The 25,184-nt window shown below is 35.9% G+C and overlaps 1 protein-coding gene across 3 annotated transcripts in view; it reads right to left on the reverse strand.

Moving 5' to 3' along the window:
- The window catches only part of DNAJC13 (DnaJ heat shock protein family (Hsp40) member C13), a 120,964-nt gene that overhangs the window by 37,244 nt on the left and 58,536 nt on the right, over window positions 1-25,184 (reverse strand). For all 3 annotated transcript variants that reach the window (XR_004265025.1, XM_032266534.1, XM_032266543.1), the window contains 17 exons: window positions 24,962-25,121; window positions 23,930-23,992; window positions 22,714-22,815; window positions 20,587-20,691; window positions 19,364-19,566; window positions 18,271-18,355; window positions 14,281-14,435; window positions 13,730-13,775; window positions 11,728-11,882; window positions 10,191-10,392; window positions 8,636-8,751; window positions 7,720-7,798; window positions 6,223-6,358; window positions 4,052-4,236; window positions 3,258-3,332; window positions 1,852-1,971; window positions 382-561 (listed from right to left, as the gene is read on the reverse strand). Coding sequence is in view for 2 of the 3 variants with exons in the window: in XM_032266534.1 (XP_032122425.1) it covers window positions 382-561; window positions 1,852-1,971; window positions 3,258-3,332; window positions 4,052-4,236; window positions 6,223-6,358; window positions 7,720-7,798; window positions 8,636-8,751; window positions 10,191-10,392; window positions 11,728-11,882; window positions 13,730-13,775; window positions 14,281-14,435; window positions 18,271-18,355; window positions 19,364-19,566; window positions 20,587-20,691; window positions 22,714-22,815; window positions 23,930-23,992; window positions 24,962-25,121 (2,167 nt within the window). In the remaining variant the exon portion in view is untranslated. The remainder of the gene's footprint in view (window positions 1-381; window positions 562-1,851; window positions 1,972-3,257; window positions 3,333-4,051; window positions 4,237-6,222; window positions 6,359-7,719; window positions 7,799-8,635; window positions 8,752-10,190; window positions 10,393-11,727; window positions 11,883-13,729; window positions 13,776-14,280; window positions 14,436-18,270; window positions 18,356-19,363; window positions 19,567-20,586; window positions 20,692-22,713; window positions 22,816-23,929; window positions 23,993-24,961; window positions 25,122-25,184) is intronic.

The following is a 25,184-nucleotide window of genomic DNA, read 5'->3' on the forward strand; positions in this document are numbered from 1 at the left end:
TGAGAGAACCCCCCAAAAAATCTATAAAAATCAGACAAGTACTCAAGTGTTTAGGGGAGCTAGCTTCAATTGCCTGATGGTAACATTATGTTATCCTGTGTTACACAACCATAATTTTGCAATCATAAAGCTGACTCTGAGTAATTAACAAAGTATTTAATTATGTCCAGTATATGCTATTGCAAACTCCCTTGCTTTGAATCCTTTAAGCATATGCAGTTAAGACTAAAAGTTTTGGGGCTTAAAGAACAATAAACCTAATTTTCCTGAAAAACAGTTTATTTCTGGGGACTCTGGATAGCTGCAGCTTTCCTTTGCATTACTTTAGCACCAATCTATGGTTTGGGTTCAAATTCAGTATTAAAGCAACAATAAAGTTACCTGTTGGTTTGTTTCTTCACTTTTCTGAATGCCACTCTCTTCTAGGGTATAGTCATAATTAAACAGGAAACCAAGAAGATACCACAAAATTCCAGCCTGAAATAGGTGTGTCTGTAGCCAGAAATCCACAGCAAAAGAACTGACACATTCTACTCCAAGAGCAGCTACCCGGGGAATACTCTGAGAGAAGAATGAGAGAATTAGTTGTTATACAGTTAAAAAAAAAAAAAAAAAAGCTTCTAAGAGGAGCTAGTTATACATGTATGTCAAGCTAACCACCTTATTTGTAAGCTATTTACCTCTTCTTCTGTTTTCGAATCTAATTTAAATCTGAATCCTATATCCTTTAAAGCCTAAAATAAAAAGTGACCTCATGATCAGATACCAGAATAACTACCTTGAAGGCTAGTGTCAGAAGACTTGGGAATAGTTTCCTGTTTCATTTCTTGTATTTTTAATTTTTAAAAATAGTGACATGGCATCAACAGCAACTTACATGCCACAATCTTAAACATACCAACGATATCTTTTGTGCAGTTTTAAGAATTTATTTATATCAGAGTTTCTATTCTGTAATCAAATGCTGTACACATCCAGTAGGTATAGGTGAGGAGATATTTTCATCAGTTCCTTTACTTCTTGATGCTTTAGTAACGAAGTATTTACCAAGTACTTAGCATCTCAATCCTGTTTTATTCAAGACAACTCTCACTCTGCCCAGTTACCTAAGATGTCTCTCTCTCCCTCCCAGTCAGTCATTTATCACATCTACCCACTGTCAGCCTTCCTCAGGCAGTTCTGGATTGGAAGGAAATAGTATCCCTAAAGCCTTTCCCACCAAGGAGTGCATGAACTCTCCAGTTTTCAGGTTTTATATGCCCCCCACCCCGATCTTTTTTTTTTTTTTTGGAAACAGAGTCACTCTGTTGCCCAGGCTAGAGTGCAGTGGCACAATCTAGGCTCATTGCAACCTCTGCTTCCCAGGTGCAAGCAACTCTCATGCCTCAGCCTCCCGAGTACCTGGGATTATAAACACACATCATCACACCTGGCTAATTTTGGTATTTTTTGTAAACAGGGTTTTGCAATGTTGGCCAGGCTGGTGATCTGCCCACCTCGGCCTCCCAAAGTGCTGGGATTACAGGGGTGAGCCACTGCATTGGCCTGGGCCTTTGCTTTTAATAGACTTATTTAGTCCAGGCTTCTCTTTTCTCCCTGCCACTCATTCTTATGTTCAAATGTGACCCACTTCCCTTTAGATGTATCACTTCAGTCTTATTCTTTGTAGGCGAACCTAGAAACAAAGTCTCCACTTACAACAAGGCATCTGTGAAAAACAATTTTAGAGATCAAAATAATTTACTTACAAAAAACTTTGGGAAAACAATGTGCTTATAAATTAGGAAGTGGCTATTTGACAAAAAGACAGTTTTCTCTCTGTATCCAGAAAGTATTAAAGATTAACTTTACCTTGCCAAAATATAGTACCCGACAGAGATCCTTGATGATGCTAGGCATTTCTGTGATCTTCTCTCGGCATTCTTCAAACTGGGCAGCCACACTATAGCATTTACTTATGTGTCCACACACCTGCAGACAACACAACAGAGCAAAACACCAGTAGAGTTACATGGACATCCCTTATTTAAGACATTAGAAATGCAGGGATTTGTGAATAATGCTTAATGGTATACACAATGCTCCAAAATTAAACAGAACATTTTTATTATATCCCCAGTCTTTCTCATTAAGATTTCCTATAAATGCTGGGATAGTTGGCAAACCACAGCCACTACAACCCATGGGCAAAACTGACCATGGACTTTGTACTGCCAAGGAGCTAAGAATGGATTTTAGATTTCTAAAGGGCTGTAAAAAAAATCACGAAAGAAAATGTAATAGACATTATGAAGCCTGAAAGCCTCATATATTTACTCCCCGGACCTTTATTTTAAAAGTTTGCTGGCCTCTGGATTAAGTTTTTTTGTTTTGTTTTTTTGAGACGGAGTTTCACTCATGTTACCCAGGCTGGAGTGCAATGGCGCGATCTCGGCTCACCGCAACCTCTGCCTCCGGGGTTCAGGCAATTCTCCTGCCTCAGCCTCCTGAGTAGCTGGGATTACAGGCACGCGCCACCATGCCCAGCTAATTTTTGTATTTTTAGTAGAGACGGGGTTTCACCATGTTGACCAGGATGGTCTCGATCTCTTGACCTCGTGATCCACCCGCCTTGGCCTCCCAAAGTGCTGGGATTACAGGCTTGAGCCACCGTGCCCGGCCGAGTTATTTTTGTATAGTTTATTAACACAGCAGAATATCACAATTCTATTTACACAGTGCACTTCAAAATAGAAGATGGAACTCAACAGCCGGTACTCAATTGTTTTATATTCTGAATTTTGCTAGCATAAGCAAAAGGCCAAATAAAAAGACATGTTCTACAAAGCTCTTAATGAACTCCTGGTGAATTTCCTATCTTATAACCTTAAACATTAAGCCAATTAAAATACTAGGGATAGCAGAATGAGAGATGGAAGGTATGTGAAACAAGAATAGCATAAAGCTGGTTGACAGAAACATATGGGTTCAGTAACTATTCTCTAGGATAAAAAACTTAAGCCAACAGATCACAAGTGGTTTAATGCAGTGTTTCTTAAAGTGTGATACACAGACGAGCAGCATCAATGACTCTTGGAAACTTGTTATAAAAACATGCTCTCAGGCCACTGCCCCAGACCCACTAAGTAAGAAACTTGGGGCAGAGTGGAGCTCAGCAACACACAGTTTAATGAGCCCTCCAGTTGATTCTCACATATGTTGAAGTCTGAACCAATGATCTAGTGCAATTTTCTTGGACCCATAGGTTTTAGCCTCACCTGTACTGACATGTCACTTGGTTTACTAGAACGAGTCAAGACAGCCACACAGCGACTAAATGCCTCTTGTAACACCTGCAGAGGAAGAAGTCAGCTATTAACTCTCCATTCCGACTTCAAGTCTGATGAAGGGCCTTTTTTTTTTTTTGAGAGAGTCTCACTTTTTCATCCAGGCTGGAGTACAGTGGTGCCATCGTGGATCACTGCAACCTCCATCTCCCAGGTTCAAGCAATTCTCCTGCCTCAGCTTCCCAAGTAGCTGAGATTACAGGCACCTGCCACCATACCCAGCTAATTTTTGTTATTTTAGTAGAGGTGGGGTTTCACCAGGTTGGCCAGGCTGGTCTTGAACTCCTGACCTCAGGTGATCCACCTTCCTTGGCCTCCCAAAGTGTTGGGATTACAGGCGTGAGCCACCTTGTGAAAGGCCTTTCCTAGCAGTAATATCAATAACTTTTACACTGTTAAATATTTGATGCATAAATGTTTGATCAACACTTGTTTAATAGTAAACAAAGGACTCCTAACAGTTTCTTTTTAAGCATTTCTAATAAGCTACTTTGTAAGCCAATATTATCGTTACCAGTTTTGAACTCAATACTTTCCAACTCACATTATGAAATAAAGCTCCATTTCTACCTTTAATTTGGTATAAGAATATAGAGAATATTGTGTTATCTGCTGGAATAAATTAAAGAAATCATCTGCATTTGAACTTGCTAAATTCTTCACTGCCAAGAGTCGTAAAATGTGTGTTAACTGGCTTAAAAAGCACAAAGGTCACTTCGTATTACCTCTAGGCCATTCTCTCTTCTGAGCTCTTCGGCATTGAGGGCTGAACAGTTGACGGTATGGAAAGCGAGTTCTGTAGCCGCAGGCAACAATGGTGATTCTTTTGAGAAAAGGAGATCATCTGAAGTTTCCATTGTTATAGTCCTGATAAGCATGGGGTATCCTGCATATTTATAAGGCTGTAAATCTGAAATAACCAATGGTTAGTTTTAGAAAAACAAAACAAAATTGATCCTGTTGTAGTTTCAATTTTGATACCATGTTCAATTATACTGCCTTAAAAAATTTTATCTTAACATCTTAAATGTCTAATTCCAGTTTATAAAAAAGAAATTAAAACTACTATAAAGTCCCTTGGATCTTTCCTTTCTAGTAAACTTGGTTGGTTTTTCTAAAATGTTTTCACTAGAAAAATAACATTTTCTAGTAAATTAATTGAACTTGGTGTGTAGTTGTCTTGATCCTTTGCAGAATACCTACTTTCTATGCTGTCCAAGCGATCTTTGTAACTTTTCACCTCTTCATAGACCGCAAGGTAAAGCAAATGCACCAGAAATTCTACTAATATCAATTATACACACATCTTTATAAAGAAAAAAGACTGAGAATACATTTTATTTAAATGATGGTAAATACTTTAAATAAGTTTTCTGGATAACAGGTGCCCTTTTCTGTCTTTCCAGCTGTCTTAAAATAAACTTTGAAAATACTGAATACAATTTCTTACTAAAAGTACAAGACAAAGTTAATTTTTAAACTACATTTCGTTCATTCCATGTTTTAATAAGTACATTTAAAAGTGAAAGCTAGTATACACACATGCCTAATTACTCTGTTCTTTCCATCTTCTCTTTTTAATCTATCCTAGTAGGCAAAGATATGCAAATTAATTGCCTGTGACTTTAAAAGTATCTCTGTAATTTCAACTGAAATCAGCATAAATATTTTCGATTTTTAAGGCTGATCAATAATCTGCCTTAAAACTCATTTCTAAACTGCTTTTTAAAAAAAGGTCCCTTGGAACAGGTCCTAATTTTTCTTAGAAAGAGAAAAAAAGTGACACATACATGGTAAGAAAGAACAGTGAATAGCCAAGTCCTGTCAGATCAGGACCTCCTACCTCAGAACTTCTTGGGTATATACCCTCTTTGGGAAAAGTTAAAGATGACCTTGATAACAGAGAAACCATTATGGGCCATAATTGTAACACATGGTTAATAATTTAGTTAACAGCATTAAAAAACAACCAAGGGTTTTGAAAAAGGTTTCTAAACTCATTTTGATTAGTAGTAAATGCCACAGAGCTTAAATGTATTCTGTTAAATTCATATGTAATCAACTGATCACTATTCTCTTCAATAATCCAACTGCTAGATCCTCAGGATGTCCCCTCCAATACTACAACTGCAACCCCATGTCACCTTTGGTTACCGAACACTCTTCATGCTTATCTCAAATTCCCACAGTCCTCTTCCTTCTCTCTCAAGATTCCAGACCAAATGGCTCTCCCACTTCGTGCTTTAAGTCAAGTTCAGTTCCCAAACCAACAGACATTTGCTATGCTGAACCCAACCCCTCGTCCCCAACAAAGCCTCAAACATTAACATACTCCTGGCTTTCTGGACTGCTACTGTTAGGGCTGCCACGAACAGCTCTGCAATTCATCTATACCTGTGTTCTTCAAACTGTCCCACAGGACAAGAGGGTCCTAAGAGCTACAATAGGAAATAGAAAAGTTTCTACTGCTTTTAAAAAACCTGAATGTTCCTGGTGTTTTTAACCTTTAGAGGCTGTCATATGTCATTTAAGAAAAACATGAAATGATCTTTAAATTCCAGATTCCACTCTAGATCTCATTTAACATGTTTGCTGCTAAATGGCTAAACACAAAAACTAACCAATTAACTCCACAGAATGAAGATGTCATTCAGGAAGGAATAATGAAACCTTGTTAGAAATGCAAAATACTGAAAAACACAGGTATAAAGGGGAAGATATAAAATATTTGAGGCCTTTCTTTAGAAAACTACATTTTCCTTTATGTAGTTAAAATGTAATTCCAAGAGTCTTTTGCAACAATAATTCTAAATCTATTAAAATATGCTGTAGAAACAGGTAGTATGGTACTGGATTAGCTGGAGGACAAATTAAAATCTGAGAACAGACATCTTACCTTCTTTATGACGGTTGAAGAGGATGCTCTGTGTTTTTAGAATTAAAATTATATTCTCCGGATCTGGTCCATCCACTATTTTTGCTGATTTGGTACATAAAAATTCATATGCTTTATTTACTTTTTCAAACATGTCCTGTATGCAACCAAAGATAATTTCATCTTAATTTGGAAAATCACAAAATTCAACTTAAACAAGACATAGTTGTTTTATATTTTATCAGTAACTTTAGTTATTTTTTAATTTTTTTTATATTAATTCATTTCAACTGTAAAGTAGCTGGTATACTGTCAAAGTGAAACTTTTTCAAATAGTTGTTTACTGACCTCAATATCATTTACTGAAAAATTCTTCAAATAAAAATATTAAATGTATCCTTAAATATATCATGTTAAACACATATATACTAGAGACAGTTTGCGTCTATATAACAAAAATTATGAGCTGTTTATTAGACACTGTGCTAAATGTCATTATCTCATTTAATCCTCAAACAGCCCCGTAAAGTGTGCAGCATTATCCTCATTTTTTACATGAGGATACTGTAACTTAGAGAGAGCAACTTGCTTAAGAACACAAGCTCAATTCGTGGCAGTTGTGAGAGGTACAGCCAGGTCTGTCTCCTAATACTATGCTTTTAAACTGTTACATTTTATGTTCAGTGAATCTCTATGTTGTCAGTATCACATTGTTTTACTACGTAGCTTTATGAAGTGTTTTAATATCTGTTTAAGTCTAGCAATTTAAAAGTGATTTCAAAATTTCTTCCTTTCTTGTATTTTCTCCTAGATGAATCTGAATTAATATGAGACTCTCAAAAAACCACTTGGGGTTTTGATGAAAAATACCTTAAACATATAAAAGTCAGATCTTTTCAATGTCACGACTTCTCATTCAGGAATACTGCCTCTGTTCTGTTTCCAGTAAAAACCACTGACCTTCTAATCAGTGGAAATTATTCCAAGTTCCTAGCAATAGACTATCAGTTCTGGTTTTGGTGGTTCTTACGTGATTTCATCTTTTATGAAGCTTCAATGGATGAGGCAGCATCAGGGGATGATGATTTAGAATCTGAACCGAATTTTCTATTTCTTCAGGTAGAGTGATACGAAATTGGATGTCTTAAGAAAAAATTACATAAATTGCCAAAAGCAATCTGAATAGCAATGGTATCACCTACAACCTACAAATGAATTAAGTTCACCTGCATTCCTAATTTTCAATTATTCTTATGATTGCCCATTAGAGTTAATTCTCAAGCAGACATAGATAAGGAGAAACACTAAAACTGGTAAGTTGCTAGTCACAAAGGCCACTCTTCTGGTAAACTGAGGGAGAACCATCCATGGAGAAATTATAAAGAATGCTCAATTGTAAAGCAGTGACTGCCTGTCCACAGTGCACTTGGGACAGGGGTAATATATTTTCTCCCACTAAATAATAATAAGAGCAAGAGGAAATTAACCCAATGCCCTAATTCCAACAGCAGTACATACCCTCCCTTCTGGATTCTTATCAGGGTGGTACTTTTGTGCAAGTCTGAAGTAAGCTTTCCTAATCTTGCTCTCATCGTGCCTGTTAAACAGGAAAATTGTTTTATGAGTATAGTAAGGCACAAGAAAAAGTATTTACAAAATCATCTAAAATAGTATTTTAAGAATCTTACTTAGATAAAGAATTGTATATGATTATATATTAGGCTTCAAATTAAACCCAGGAAGAATTAAGATGATTTTTTTACATGTTATCTTTACAGGTGAAAGACAAAATCTAAAAGTTCCCTATGTAAGGTTATCATTTACTTTAAATTATAAAATTGTATTTGAGTAGGAAGAATTATAAAATATTTTTTTAAAAATTCAATAAATTTGTCAAAATGTCCAAAATGCCAATTTCAAATTCTATAATTCTAAGTTATATCAGTCTTGCCAAAAATATACAGTTTTAGTCTATACTTAAGTCTTTCACATCATTTTTCTATAACATACCTGGTCTACTATAAAACTTCACTGATAGTAAGATAAATCTGCATTCTTTCATGATCTGTCATTTGGTGTCCTAGGCATATTGCCATCAAATCTCTTCCTCATGCATAACACAAATTACAAAAGGAAGGGGAAAAATGAATATGTGAATGACTACCACACATCAGATTCTGTGCCAGGTACTCTGCATACATTTTTCCAATTAATAGAGAAATGAATGTACCAGCAAGAGGAGGACACAATTTGCCTATTAAGTCTGCAATAAATGAAAGTCACACAGATATACTTCCATATGGTTATTCCCAAGGTATATACATCAAAATATAGGCAAAAGATTTTAAAATGGTTGACTCAAACATAACTTAGTCTTTGATACCAATACTTTAAGGTGGGGCAGACATTTGCTATTGTACTGAAAACAACTCACGGTCCCTGTCCTTGAGGCAGATTAAGCACTTCATAAGCATCATCTATTGACATCATAGGTGGCTTCTTTTCTACTTCTTTCTTCCAGGCATCAAGGGTATCTTTTAAAAGCTTAACCTTAAAGATAAAAGATTAAAATTTACATCAAAGTAAAATTATTTCAGAGTATAATTTTTAAGTTATAGAATTATTGTGCTGTATTTAAATGGATACTTTTAGCTGTCCAGTTAACAGCTTTCTGAAATACAAATAAACAAAATCACCTGAACACTGCTATGCAGTTGGGCAGAGCAAGGTATTTGTTACAAGGCAATATTCCTCTATTTAAAAAATTGTTTTAATTCTCTGCCTATTTGTGTATGTACCTTTAATTTTTAAAGCGTCCGGAAACCATGGAAGACGTCAAAATTAGATGATACGCTGTGGTAAGAAAGCAAGTAGTATATTGTAGTATGTTTCTCAAGGTGCTCTAACGTAATTATGGGTATGCTAGCATTCAAACAAATGTAAAGGATACAGAACACAAGGGAGTCTGGTTAGCAAATGGTGGAAAAAAAAAAAAAGTTCTAATATTTATTGCCTGCCTACATGCCAAGGAGCTAGGTACTTTATACACTAACAAATTTAATTCTTGTCTATAATTTCACCAATAAATGAAAGCACCGAGATTCTGAGAGCTAGCTGTGTATTTCCCAGTTAGTAAGTGGTGGGGGTGGATTAAAACCTAGGTCTGACTAGAAAGCCCATACCTAGTATCTCACGTTGAATCCTGAATAAGTACCCGAGTTTTCTTTGGTCACTGCACTGTAAAGAAGCAGTGACTTGTGGTACAAATGGCAATTATTCTGAAATTTTTAGATGGTAATGATAACGGTATAAGTTCCACCATGATGACAGAACAACACGGGCACAGGTGCCCACAGATATCCAAAGACTCAGGTTAGAAGGGTCCCAAGGGCACTGTGATCAGGCAGACACTGCTTTCCAATTGAGCAGGTCACATTCATTGCCTCGTATGTGTGCCAGGAATTATGCTTATGTAAATACTTAGTAAGCTACACAAATACCACCAGAGATAGCTGCTATTATTACCAATATTTTAGAGATGAGAACTGACGTTTAGAAAAATTAAGCAATGTACTGCATATTAAATACAGTTATTAAATATTAATGGCCCTGCTGAAACTTAATCCCAGACTGGCTAACTCCAACATCTGTGAGTTTAATCAACCTGTTATAAAGACAAGCTTCCACCAAGCTATTATAGTATATAATACTATGTACATATAATTATATTATCTGCATGAAGTTTGTTTCCTCTTTGTCACAAAAGATCAAGATTGCAATATCCTTAATACCGCCTTAAAAAATTACCTTTCAGCTTGAGATTTACCCAAATATAATGAACTATGCTCAGAGTTGCACAGTGCTTAGCGCTTAAGAAGGAATACTTAAGGAAGCTATTATCCTTCTTTCTGCAGGAGGACAAAATACCCAGAAGTGATTAGATGCTATTTTTATGGCTTAAGGCAGCACAAATTAAACTGCTGACTTACCGGGTCTTTAATTGGCCAATCTGGAAACCGGAGTGTATCACACAGTTGTTTGAGGTAATAAATATTACAAAATAGTTCATTTTCTAGTTGTGGATAGTTGATTACAGGAATGGGACAATACTGATAAAGTGCTCTTGTGTTACTCTGAAGACGAGGTGTGAAATCAGCAAGATGGGCAGCAATCTTCTCTATCATGAGGCGCCTACAATCATAAAAACCTCCATTCAAGCTTTATGAAGGTATCATTTTAAAGAGGTTAAGATAGGTAACCATGCAAGATAATTACATGAATCATCTACAGAATAACTCAATTACTGTTCTATAATGAAAGGTCTTAAATATGTTATTCAGGGCATTTTACTGTATAAAAATGGAAAAAAACTTATCATACTTAACTGTAAAGAAGATCACAGACAAAAGGGCTGATATTCCCAGTCCTTCCTATTAAAAATTCAGCCATTAGAAGGGCAAAAAAGGTACAGCATCTGAATGTGTGAGGGTGTAGCTAGGAAACTCAAGGATGCTATTATCCAAAGAAGCTCACTAGATGGTATTTATTTCAATTAACTTACTGTAGTCTAGGATCTGGCCTCAGCTAAGCAGAAACTTATCAGCACATAGAGCAATACATCTTTTAGATGGGGTCTTATATTAGCCAATCTCAGGGAAAAAACATTACACAGAAGAACTGTGGTGCTAATTTATTAATATTCTTATATATTTTTTTCCCCAACGAAAAATATGGCTGCCATACAGAATATATTCAAATTGGTGGCTAATATATGCCAAGCCCATAGGTGAAGAAGTCAAATAACAAGCAGGTGGCACGGAGAGTGTGAAGTCAGTCTGATAAGGAACAGTAATTGACATAGAAGATCTAATGCCATCTAGCTAAGAGAACTCAGGGATTCTCCAAAGAGAGACAGCCTTGACACTGGAACTAAGTGTCAAGTCTTTTCTGAACAGAAACTGGCTGAGCATTGTCATCTGTTTCTGAACCTTTCCTTTTTGTGTTTCCACAGGTTTCTCCTATGGCATTTCCCTGCAAAAAGACATATTTTAGGAACGTTAACCTCCAGATTAAGGACAAAAGATGTTGGTAAGGGAGCCCACATTCTAGAATAATTTTGGTATCTCTAGTCTGATCCATTGACCCAAATTATGTGGGCATAGTTTTTACTTAGTGAAGTATAGTACTACTTCCTTCATTTTATCCTAATTCCTCATATATATATTATTGGTTCATTACCTAAAATCTTACTAGTTCTATATACTGATTATAGACTTACCAGTGGTTGGTAGTTACTACCAATATATAAAGCTCTATTAAGGTAACAGCAATGTTGTCATATCTTTTTAGAATAGAGAAAATCTTAAGGCCTTATGAAAATTTATCATTTGATTTGGCACCAATGATTACTGTCATCTTAGATTATAAAACTAGTGAAAACATTTCTTTTAACAGAAGTCAAACCAGATGGCAAGCAGCAAAGACTTAATTATAAAATACAAATCAATCAATCAACTGGTTATTTACCTCATTTCACTGCTCCAGATTGCTTCTGGGGTATCAAATTCTCCTAGAAAAATCTCAGAAAACTTTTCAGGTTCATAATTTTCTAAGTAACAAACCATTGCTTCAGGTAGAATGTGCCCAAGTATACTTCTCTGAAAAATATCTTGTCCTTTTGTCTTCAAAACAAAACAAAACAAAAGGTAGTCAAAAACACTAAAGTTATCTTTCAATTTTCTAATAAATGATTTATGGTTAGAGAACATTTTTAAGAAAAGGACACAACTGGAACAAATTGCTTTTATGCTTCAGGCATGTTGATGGAAACAGCATAATGTGAAGTGGATGGTGTCTAGTACAAACTGGCTTGGCATGAGCTCTAAGGCAGAACCAACAGCCTCTGGCCCTGCAGTAGTCTCAGCGTTAAATGTCAGGAGCTGCCATTATTATTTAGGACAACTGGCCTTTGACCATGTGCAACAATAATGGACAACAGAAGGAATATGCCACGAAGACTTACATCAATTATACTGCATTATATTGTTGAAAGGTCCTACTTATACTTGCTTCTGTTTTCAAAAATAAATTCAGAAGATCATTAAGAGCCTCTCCTCATGAAATGCAGCTAGGATTTAGATGGAGAATTTCTACTTAAAAGTAATTATAATTAACTGTTTTGAGAAGTCCTTATTCCTCTGGCAGGCCAAATGGGGTCAGGATAATGACCATACTCAATTTTAAACTCATTTCTTTACTCAATGAAAATAAAATCCCAAGGGCTAGGATTTATACAAATATATGCTTTCCTTATTTCCTTCTAGGCAACTTTAAGACATTTTACTTGTCTAAGATAAAACAAAGAGACAAGGGAAAAAACCCAAAATACGGTTTTATCACATGGTGCAAAGACAAATTAGAAGATGAACATTTTCAGGCTTTTTACTAATAAGAGTAACAAACTCACTATCTGTTAAACTTTGGGGTAAAGAATTCCTAGTTACATTCTTGAATACTATCATTTGGCAATTCCTACATCTAGACTTGTGCTATAAACACTGTTCTGCTATAATTATTCAAAATACTGTTAGCTGAAATATCATTTTTAATATAAAGTTTGGAAAAAATTACGTTATGTATAACTGCACAGAAATAAAGAAGAAAAGAATACCCAAATGTCTAATACTACATTAAGATACTATCACTGGAGACTTTTTAAACTTGTTTATATTCTCATTTTCTATTTGTATAAACCTGTGGAGATTATGCTGCCATAGGCATCTTTAGACAAATGGGTCACTTTCTAGGACTTCATTGGCTGCTCTATAAAACATACAGTTTAGTGTCTGTCAAGGTGGTGTAACATTCCTTTGTTAGTCTTCTAAATGGTGGTCTGCTTTTGTTTATTATTCTGCTCAATATGATCCCCCCAAAAAGTCAATGCTCCATGAAAAGCTGAACATATTTCAAAACACCCCGCAGTTTCCTTTCTTTTCACAATCAATATCTCTTTGGAAAATGTAGGCATTAAGTTTAGGTTGTCAAAACTACCTAAATAAGTCTCCTATTTTTTAATTCCCAGCTTAACTCCTCAGTAAAATGACAAGAACACTTGAGAGCATGTGAAAAATTAAGCAGCTTCAAAAAAGAAACCTAGCACTTCTGCCACCTTGGAATCTTAACAAAAAGGCTGAAGTCTTCCTGAATCTTAGCTGATGATGCAAGACTCAGGTATATAATGAATTATTTGTGAAAATCACCAATCTAAATCTTATACAAAGAGAAAAACTTATATTCATGGAGGTGTCAGGCTATAATTTGGAGTTGCAATTTCAATATTATGTCTAACGGACTTTAAAAATAGTAGCTTAGACTTTATATGCGCAAGGTATCACAAACAATGTAAGAACGGAATAAAACAATACCTGCCCTCAATCACTTGTGATATAGTAAACACATACAGCTCAGGAAACTTTACAGTGCTAAAACAGCTTACCCAAGGTTAAGTATTCAGAGTAATCTGGCTTACCTCTTCTGACTTGAAAGCCTGTTTGGTATGCGTGTATTTCAAAAATCTAGAAAGAAAAATTAATTATCAGATATAGAAATTGATTTAGCTTTGTAACAATTTTCTAAAGACTAGATTTTTTATAGGTAAATAAAAGTCACAAATGGCAACTCACATAAACCCACATTCCCAAATTATTTAATTTCTGATTAAAGCAAGACTTTAAATAAACTAGATTTTTAAAATGTAGTCTTATTAAAGCTTCTGACAATATAAAATTATTAAATTTTAAGAAAAAGCAAAATGTAAAACTACATGTACTATATGAATACAGTTGTATTAAATACATACTTAAATACTAAATAATATATTCTTAGGCTAGATGGGGTATAGTGGTATAATTCTGAGTAATATTCCCCCATTCTACTTTCCAAGTCTTTAGACATGTACTTAAAGAGCTTTTATAGTAAAAATTTTAATGAAAGCAGTGATGTACTCACAAAAACTTCATTAAATCAGTCCATGTACAACTCAAATAATACTTTTAAGTAGATTACCCTTAAAGTTCTTACCGAGCAACAGGAAGTACATTGGAACCAGTGTACATCATGATAAAGAAAAATACTCCACTCAGATAAAGGCGGGGTAACTGTGGGTTATCTTGCATTATATGGTATAACAAAATAGCAACCTTCTCAACAAGGATAGGGTCAAAGGTCAGCAGTAGCTGAAAAAGAATTAAAGTGTTTTATTGAGTTATAAAAAACCTGCATCATCATTCATTTTAGGTTTTTTATTTCATATCCTTAGGTTATAGCTCCTTATGTAAGTTATAAAATAAAAACCCATGGGAGTCAGTAAGCTCATCCACCAGACCCACAACAGATTTAAAAAGAATTCACATTACTTTTCTACAACATTCAATGCAGAAAATCAATTGAGAATTGATCAAAACATATTCAGAAAAAGCCCAAACGTGCCTGAAGCCAGTTTTGTCATAATGTTACAGACAACACTGCTTCATATGCAAGAATCTTCCTAAAAAGACTTCTGGCCTGGCGTGGTGGCTCAAGCCTGTAATCCCAGCACTTTGGGAGGCCGAGGCGGGTGGATCACGAGGTCAAGAGATCAAGACCATCCTGGTCAACATGGTAAAACCCCGTCTCTACTAAAAATACAAAAAATTAGCTGGGCATGGTGGTGCGTGCCTGAAATCCCAGCTACTCAGGAGGCTGAGGCAGGAGAATTGCCTGAACCGAGGAGGTGGAGGTTGCGGAGAGCCGAGATCGCTCCATTGCACTCCAGCCTGAGTAACATGAGTGAAACTCTGTCTCAGGGGAGAGAAAAAAAAAAAAAAAGACTTCTGTGCTTTTTTCAATTCAGTTGAGCTGAGGTAAGAATCCCCTAAGGGCTACTTGAGAACTCAAGGAGCAGAGGAGAAAATAATGATCAGAAACAGCCTAAAAAGTAGATCCAGAACTGTAGTTAACAGGCAAGAGGGTAAACAAGTATCAGGTAGTACATCAGCTACCAATAAGTGCCAAAATCTGTGGCCTCTAGAAATTTGAACTAGAAATACTGAAGGGAATTTCTGGGATTACCCAAATAAATCTGGGTTAATTAAAAACCATACAGAATTGCTATGAATAAACTTTTGATAAACATATTAAATACGTTTTAGCTACGAAGCTTAATAAAGGTGTCATTCCAAAACACTTGCTTCCAATGAATCCTTAATTTGGGGTCAAATGCTCCCAGTAAAAAAAAAAAAAATTACAATACAGAAAGTAGCTCAGATTAGGAGGCCAAAGTTCTATACTCTTATGTGAGACTTAACAGCTATGTCTCTTTTAAGTAAATAACTTAAATTTCTCTGTGCTTTGGTGTCTTATCTATTCCACAAGATATTTAGATTAAGTATTTCACACTATTACAAATGTTAAAAAGGAAAAATACAGTCATAGAAGATTTTCCCTAGTGTTAATGGCAGCAGTTCAAGGCCTGACATTATGGGAATTAGCGGCAAACACAAACACACACAGGCACAGGCACGAACATGCACACACACCCCCACCCACTAAGAGTATTTCCAACTGTCACTCTACTAGAAAACCTATCACATTAACTCACCATACCCTGGACCACTATAAAAATTCTGAAGCGCTCTCGGATAGTAAAACTGATGACTGCTCTTAAGTCAAATGAAATACAGATATCCCTTCCCAACCAATGAAGATAATGTTCCCGGAAACAACTATAGCCACCTAACTGTGCTTTATCAAGATTCAAGTCTCCCAGAATATAAAAAGTTATGAGGAAATTAAAAATAACTTCTTAAAAATATTTTTTACACTCAATATAAAAAAATATAAGTCATACATTGTTCAAAGACTCTAGATTTATCAATACAAATCTTCTCAATCATTTTCTTCAGGTATTACTGAAAAGTTTTGGTTAATTAAAAGAAAGCCTCCCTCCCTCAAGCTTCATGTTATGATGAGCAAATCTCTTCTAAGTTTTTCAATCATCCCTTCCTAGCCAGAAATTTAATGCCATTTGTGTATGTTTTCTATTCAGTTTTGTAAGACTTAGAAAAATGGGAAAGGTTGATCTTCTGGGCATGGTGTTTTATCCACATGTTGAGAGGGTCTACTAGAGAGAACAAATTCCTCTCTCTGCATCACCTCACATATGCAGCCACATGGCCACCGGGGTGGTGGAGGTGAGGGGTGGGGGGGGTGGGAGGAGATGTGGTAATAGTTTAGAGCCCTCAATAACCGCAGCGCTTTTTCGTTGAAGGATCTGAATGGAAATACCAGCAACAGAAAAGCACAGAAATTTTAAAATGTGAGTATGCTCAAATAACAGAAATTGGCAAAAAAAAAAAAAAGTGGGGGGGATAGGGCATTACTGTATTTAGAAGTCTTCTTCATCAATGACTTACATAGGCACTTAGGTAGTAAATAAGTGAATGTAAAAATGTATTAACTGAGTAACTCTTCTCTCCTTTTGCAGACCAATGTACAACTGAAAGGTACAAATGGCACAAGTTACTGGTATAGAACTTAAAGGAAATATTTGCCTGAAATCTCTAGGACCTGACTTATTTGGGTTTACTGTTAATCTGAAGTTTAAAGAGCTTAATTCCAAGATAGCAGAATAACACAAAAGAAAAAGAAATTTTGGTGTATCTTATGTTAATTCCAAATCAATGCTTTGCATCAGTTGGTATCAATGAAAACCTAACTAAGAATAGTCAAAATCTAGGGCAGAAGGTAGTGAGACTGCTGTGATTACTTAAGATATAGGCCGGGCGCGGTGGCTCACGCCTGTAATCCCAGCACTTTGGGAGGCCGAGGTGGGTGGATCACGAGGTCAAGAGATCGAGACCATCCTGGTCAACATGGTGAAACCCCGTCTCTACTAAAAATACAAAAATTAGCTGGGCATGGTGGCACGTGCCTGTAATCCCAGCTACTCAGGAGGCTGAGGCAGGAGAATTGCCTGAACCCAGGAGGCGGAGGTTGCGGTGAGCCGAGATCGCGCCATTGCACTCCAGCCTGGGTAACGAGAGCGAAACTCCGTCTCAAAAAAAGATATAAACCACCATGGTTCACACCTGGGGCCTGCTGGTGTACTTCCTAGTAATCTTAATAACATCAACACACACCACAAACCGGAACAAATCACTTTTCAGGTATTCAAGTGGTGTGATTTTTAAAATAGGTAATAAATAAAACACTTTTAGAACAATTCTGGAATCTGGAAACTTCCTATAGTTAGGCTCAATCCTCTACAGCATATTCAGCAACTCAAGAGCAAGTGAAATAGCCAGGCACAGTGGCTCACACCTGTAATCCCAGCCATGATTTGGGAGGCTGAGGCAGATGGATCATTTAAGGCCAGGAGTTTGAGAACTGTCTGGCCAACATGGTAAAACTCCTTCTCTATAAAAAAAATTAGCTGGGTGTGGTGGCATATGCCTGTAATCCCAGCTACTCAGGAGGCTGAGGCAAGACAATCATCTGAACATGAGAGGCAAAGGTTGCAGTGAGTTGAGATCGTGCCACTGCACTTCAGCCTAGGCAACAGAGCAAGACTGTCTTAAAAAAAAAAAAAAAGGTGAAATGAATTTAACTCAAAGTTCAGGCTTTCTTTTCTTTTTGAGACAGGGTCTTGCTCTGTTGCCCAGGCTGGAGTGCAGTGGCATGATCACAGCTCACTGAAGCCTCCACCTCCTGGGCTCAATTACTCCTCCCACCTCAGCCTCCTGGGAGGCTGGGATTACAGACATGTGCCATCACGGCTAATTTATTAGTTTATTTTTTTGTAGAGATGGTGTCTCCCTATGTTCACCAAAGTGGTCTTGAACTCCTGGGCTCAAGCAATCCTCCCACCTCAGCCTCCCAAAGTGCTGGGATTACAGTGTGAGCCTCCACACCTGGCCTGTTTAGGCTTTCTGAAAATAGAACAGTCTGCAACAAAACAAAAACTGGTACTGATAATTAAAAGAAAATGATTCTTAAAATTGCTTCTAGTTTGATAACGTAAAAATAACTCACCTGAATAATATGGGGAAGGCAAGTACTATCTGATAGCAGTCTTTTTATTTTGGGTAGAGGCCGAATGATGGCATTATCTGGATCCCTAGAAAACATTTTTCACATCAACATTTAATATATTTATTAAAATTTGTATGTTCAGCGCATATGGCATTCTACTAGGCATGAAGCAGGTTACCTTACTTTTTTGTTAATGAAGACTAAGCTCTCATACAGCTGGGAACATGATTAGGTATTTTGGTTTAAATCTATTTGGCTGCTTAATATGACTTCATTTCCTTCCATAAGATTTCCTTGAAAAACAGTACCCTAGAAGAGCCAAAGACTCTTATTTATTATTTAATTGATTAAACTTGGTGTTGTCCAACACACTGTCAGTGGATATTTTCCCCCAAAGGGCATATCAAACTTTGTTACATAAATTTAAACCTTGATTTAACTATGTTTTGTATTTTCCAAGCATAGCTTTAATTTTAATACTACTTTATTTCTAAATACTAACTATAATTTTGAGTCCAAATGGAACCATGAAAACTTCAAGTGTTTTAAAATGTGATAGTTTCTCAGTAATTTCCATCACAAGATATCTTAAGAATCAAAATGATTTAGATGTACATATTTCATAAAGATTGAAAAGCTCCATGCAAGTGTTATACTTACGACTGTTACTAGAGAACAAATTCTCACCTTCAGTGGTCAAGTGGGCCAAGATGCGCCTTCTATAACAGAAATAGCTAGCCTGACAGATCAACAGCTGGCATTTACCACTGTCTATGGGCTGCAGTATGTGTAATTCAAAACATTCACACCAATTCACATAAATTATAAAATGGTTACTACTGCAAGTACAGATAAGTATCAGTTTTGTAGTATTTGAAATTTCCCAGAGCAAGTTGCTTTTTTTTTTTTTTTAGCTACTTTATTAATATAATTTGCAAAGTCTTTTTATCTGTTTCAAAAAATTCCAAAGGTCAAAGCAGCATTCCTCCAAGGCTATAAATAGGACATCTTTGTTTTAAATCACCAGACTGATACTATGACGTTACTAAGGAAGCATATCAATTATCCATGGAAACATGCAATTACATTTTACCTGCTTGGAAAATAACCACACATTGTGATCAACATGTTCAATATAAGGGTAGCAAGGTCAGTTTCATTCAGGACAGCCTGTCCACTGGCTAAGAGACACCACTTAAGCTGGGGTATGGACTGAAGTGGTCGCCATCCATCCATGCCTTGAGCCCAGCATCTGGTTTTTGCATTTAACATTCCTTTGGTCCACAATTCTTGCATCTTAATGGATGAAAGGCATTATTACAAACAGACAAAATAAAAAACCTCACCAATGTTTTCTACTTTATAGTAAATACATACTAAATTATGAAACAAACATCCAAGTACACTATTTTAGAAAAACAAAGTTTTGTTAACAGGCCTTTGGGACCACAAATTTGGTTGATAATACAAAAAAACACAACCACTTGGCCAATCTGCAGAACATAAGGAATACTGGAAAGAGTAAAAATGGTACGTGGAGTGCTAAATAATCAAATTATACTAGAGTAGAAGGGTTCGTCCTCTAAAAAACTGTCTTTGCCCCAATTCCAGATGAGCCTGGGAGGCTGAAGGTCGGAGACAGGATCAAGTATCAAGATAAACAGGAAAGCTATTCTTAGTTCTTGGAGTGAACAATTTTCCATAAATTTTAGACTGCATAGTAAAGCTTACTTGTTCATACCTTATAGAAACATTATAATCTGACATAAATACTAAGATAGCTTTTTATTTTTGGAGATAGGGTCTTGCTCTCTGTGGCCCAGGCTAGAGTACAGTGGTGTGATCACTGCAGTCTCAACCTCCTGGGCTCAGGCAATCCTCCCATCTCAGTCTCCAAGTAGCTGAGACCACAGGCATACACTTTCATGCCTAGGTAATTGTTTTTTATTTCAGTAGAGATAGTCTCTTGCTATCTTGCCCAGGCTGGTCTTGAACTCCCGGCTTCAAGTGATCCTCCCACAGTGCTGAAATTTTAAGTGTGAGCCACCACACCTAGTCAGAAATTATTATATAAAATTCACTAAAAACCTAAGTGCGGCCTCCATAATAACAGCTATTAAACAAGGTTTGAAGACATAATTTTATATGTATGTTTGGTTCTCAATTTTTCATGTGGAAACTGAGTTGTAGGGTCCTTGGAGCTAATAACAGGAATTTAAATGACAGTTTAAAAATATTCCACACCTCAATAAGTACTAAGCAGGAGGGCCTAAGAAATGCTGAGACCTTCACAAAAAGTTTCTCCAAGATACACACCTCATGAAATCCATACGGGCCACTCCTTTCTTTGTCTGCATTGCCAAAATACCATTCCTTTTCACTCTCTCTTTTCATATCTGGAGCAGCTTCAATTACATTGCTCTAAGTTTAAAAAAGATTTAAATTATTTTCCAAGGCAAAAATCTAAGAGAGCAGATGTCATACAAGTTGCACAGCAGTACTTTGAAGGGGTTTATATCTAAAAGTTAACCTGAAATTTTAAGTGACCTTATTTTAAGACTTAAGAGTTTAGGACAAAATGTCTAACCTAACAGTCCAAAAAAGCTATTTCTTTATTAATACATATTTCAGGTAAATGGTTTCCTAAGTTCAGTCAGCAATCTAAGCTAAATTCAGTGGTATCTATATTCCCCATGGTCATTAATACATGCCCAGGATACTAACATTTTAGTAGTAAAGAATATTGCAAATAGCTATGTAAATAAATATGTATGATTAATCTTAAGCAACAACGCTCAAAGTTCTTTCGGGGAGAAAAACTCACTCCAACTAACAGTTTCAATAAGCAACTGAGATCAAAGAGTTAAAATGCTAACAGCCAAGTTAGTTTTCAGCGTTTTTTTTTTTTTTGAGACGGAGTTTCGCTCTTGTTACCCAGGCTGGAGTGCAATGGCGTGATCTCGGCTCACCGCAACCTCCGCCTCCTGGGTTCAGGCAATTCTCCCGCCTCAGCCTCCTGAGTAGCTGGGATTACAGGCACGCACCACCATGCCCAGCTAATTTTTTGTAGTTTTAGTAGAGACGGGGTTTCACCATGTTGACCAGGATGGTCTCGATCTCTTGACCTCGTGATCCACCCGCCTCGGCCTCCCAAAGTGCTGGGATTACAGGCGTGAGCCACCGCGCCCGGCGGTAGTTTTCAGCGTTTTTATATACTTAGTCTCAATTTATTATCTATTCCCCTTACTACAAATAATTCTTAAAATTTTCTCTATCAATCTTTTATAAGAATCTAGGTTAGAATTTTTATGTAGTTTGGTTTGAACATGATTCTTATGTTCTTTTACTTTCTTTTTTGAGACAGGGTCTTGCTTTGTTACCCAGGCTGGAGTGCAGTGACACAAAAATGCCTCACTGCAGCCTTGACCTCCCAGGCTCAAGCAATCCTCCAGCCTTAGCCCCTCAAGTAGCTGGGACTATAGGCTTGTTCTAGCACATCTGGCTTTTTTTGTCAAGACAGGTGCTGCACCAAGTTGCTTAGTCTTGAAATCCTGAGTTCAAGTGATCCTCCCACCTCAGCCTCCCAAAGTGCTGGGATTACAGGTGTGAGACAAAATGCCCATCCTGTTCTTTTTCTTATAATCACCCGAGAATGAAATAATCTGTTTTTAAATACTGCCATAATTATCAGCTTTCAGTTAGACTCATATGGAGAGGTACAGCAAAGTTGTTAGGCGCATACAGACTTCTGGGTCTTGACTCTAGCTCTGCCACTTATCAAGTGACCTTGGGCAAGGTACTTAGCCTCAGTGTTCCTTAGTTTCTTCATCTATAAAATGTGGATGATAAAAATCTCAATGGGCTGTTGGGGGATTCAAAAAGTCAATATATTTTATGTGTACCTGTTGCAATGGTATATAACAGAATATGCCATATACTACATACTCGGATAGCACTTGTGGTCACAATTCGCACAAAGTCTAACATGGCACATCTCCTTACAGCAGGAAATTAAAACACCAAAAAAACAAACAAAAAAAACCTAACGAGCTATAAGTTAGTTATTTGTCCTCTTGGCTGGTTTTAATAAGGTGTCCAGACTACTTTAAGGCAAAGAATATTCTTAATGCTTGCCAATGCTAAAAGTACTAGTTACATATCTAATGAATTCAGTTTGAATCCTAAAAGGCACACTGCCTCAAAATAAGCCACATTAGAGATACAGTTACTTTAAAAGACAAAACAAAACTCAATCGCTACTGTCTATTTTGGATTATCCTTACAGTGATTTCACATTTTCTGTGTGAATCTCCCAGAACTAGTACTACTGTAATTACTGGAGAAATATGTGTTTGACCACATATTTCAGATTCCTGATTCTTTTGACTCTAAAACTATACTCAGAAAATGTCAAGTTTGTAAAACCCATACAAGCATACGTACTTGTAGTGGTACTGTAGCACGGCTTACATGGAGATGTGCAAGGGTAAGCAAGTCCACAAGGATTCTAATTCCATTTGAATCCATGAGATCCTTAACATTTTTCTGGAAGAGGGAAACAATTTTTTCATAATCTAATTATCTGTCATAATCTAAATCCTTTCCCTACAGTACCTTTCCCAATAGGTACTGCCACCTATGAGGTCCTCAAAGAAAAGAATGCTTGGAATCTTTGGAAATAATTGACATGACTGGTATTACTTGGTCTTTTCAGCATTTTGTGTTCAAGAAACCTGAATTTCAATTCATTAAAAGGGCAAAACTGTATTAAAGAGAGCACTTATTTTTACTTAAATATATTCTGAGAAAAAACCCACAAAAATAAGAGTGAACAAATTAAAGACTGTCATGATAAACTCTGGTTTTACAATTACTCTGCCAAGGTCTTTTTAATAAACAGATTATTCTGTATCAGAAATAAAGTCTGCTATATTTAAAAATCCTTCAATGTTCCAGTTTTCATAAATATGAAATAACTGGTAATTTCTTAGAAGAGATTGTAATTTCAATTAAAATTTCTTTGTACTTATATTTCAGTTTAAAACATCTGCATTACTTACTATAAGAATAAAACTACACAAATTGGTATTATATCAAAGCTTTAGGAAATGAAAATCTGCTTAAACTTCAACGTAAATAGTAAATTGTTACTACAACTATGAATTCCTGTTGTTAGAAATTAGCATGAACCTATTAAAATGCCTTTAAAAAGAAACTACTGAGTAAAGTGACTTATCTTACAACTTACAATTACTTTTTATCAACCAAATGTATACTGATAAATTTAAAACTTTCCTCTTTGTCAAGCATGTATTTTACTTAAAATTTAACCCTAAAGAGTCCCTAAAGAAAAATAAGCTAATAAGTATTATTAAAAATCATTTTAATGTTTTAAAAGTCATCCTTCATTATTCTTGATTCAGAATTTTATCATCAATTCATTTAGCACCTGTAATATTAAGAACGACTATACAGGGATATTGGCAAAAACCTTTCCCTCCAGGAGGTTACAGCACACAGAACTTTCTGTCTAAAAAGACAGAAAACAGAAGACAGAAGACAACCCTCCCTGGATAATTAACTCAAATTGTGAGGATTTATCTTAACAATTACTTGTATGACTTGAAAACAACAATGTATGTACGCAAAACTACCATACCTTATTAAGGATCAACTTGTTAAGGAAGAGGATCAACCTATCTCGTTCAAGTTTATCTGTACACTATTGAAATAAAGGAGAATTTGGTGAGAAGTGAATAGATATAGAAGAAAAAAATCATAAAAACCTGTCAATTATTCCTTGGTGAATCCAGAAAACTACATTCTCTATAACTTTATATAACTTGTCTAATTTCCCTAGAAAGGCAGATAAAGTCCACAGATTAATATTTGGCTTTAAGGAGATATGTAAAAATTGAAATAAGTGAACTGGTCCAAATGATACTTTAAAAGGAAAATAAACACAAATGAAAGTATAAAAGATACATACTGCAACAAATAGGAAACAATCAAATGAGCTGGCATGATGAGCAAATTAATTTATCCCCTCCACCATGTTCAAGTGTTAAATGACAAATTCTTAAATTAAAAAAAAAAATTGTTTTGAGACAAGGTCTTGGTCTATCCTCCAGACTGGAGTGTGATCACAGCTCACTGAAGCTTCAACCTCCTGGGCTCAAGTGATCCTCCCATTTCCAGGTAAGCCACCAGGTACATGCCACCATGTTCACTAATTTTTTTATTTGACAAACTGTATAATTTAAAGTGCTAATTCAAGGTTTTTTTTTTTTTTCTGGAGGGTTATCATTGTAGTTTTAAAAGGTTTTTAATATCTTTAGTATGCTAGCATCATTCTACATTTTTCCAGAATGGAAAACCAAAAAGGTACACACCAATCTAGAAGTCACTATTTCTTTTTATACACACCTGTTCAACTCATCCATACTTAAAGACTGACAAGTAGGTCAACTAAAGTTGTTTGAAAACAGTAAATTGACATGGACAAATTCTAACCCTTTATTCATTTTCCTGTTCATCTAACTCAGATTTAAATAAGTATAAATTATAGAAAAATGAATGCAGAAAGCTACAGTAATAATGTGATCAAACAGAATTTAAATTTAGTTTTTTAAATTTAACATAAACCCCAGAGACACTATCAAATAGTAATTTCCTTAAATGATATCCTTACCCTCTCTAACATTCCAATGATATATCTGGTATCTGTAAAAGGTCCTATTTCTTGATGACATCTGCCATAAACAATAGCAAGGGCTTGTAAACATAAACACTTCATGTTTACTTTTGGAGTGAGCAAGAAGCGATGATAAAGCTCATTGAAAAATTCATACCTAGATTAAAAAAAAAAAAGTTCACAATAGAAATAATCATGAAACCAACAGTGAAATCAAATG

Source organism: Sapajus apella, unplaced genomic scaffold (assembly GCF_009761245.1).
Source record: "Sapajus apella isolate SASKATOON/1434 unplaced genomic scaffold, GSC_monkey_1.0 scaffold4, whole genome shotgun sequence".
NCBI lineage: Eukaryota > Metazoa > Chordata > Mammalia > Primates > Cebidae > Sapajus > Sapajus apella.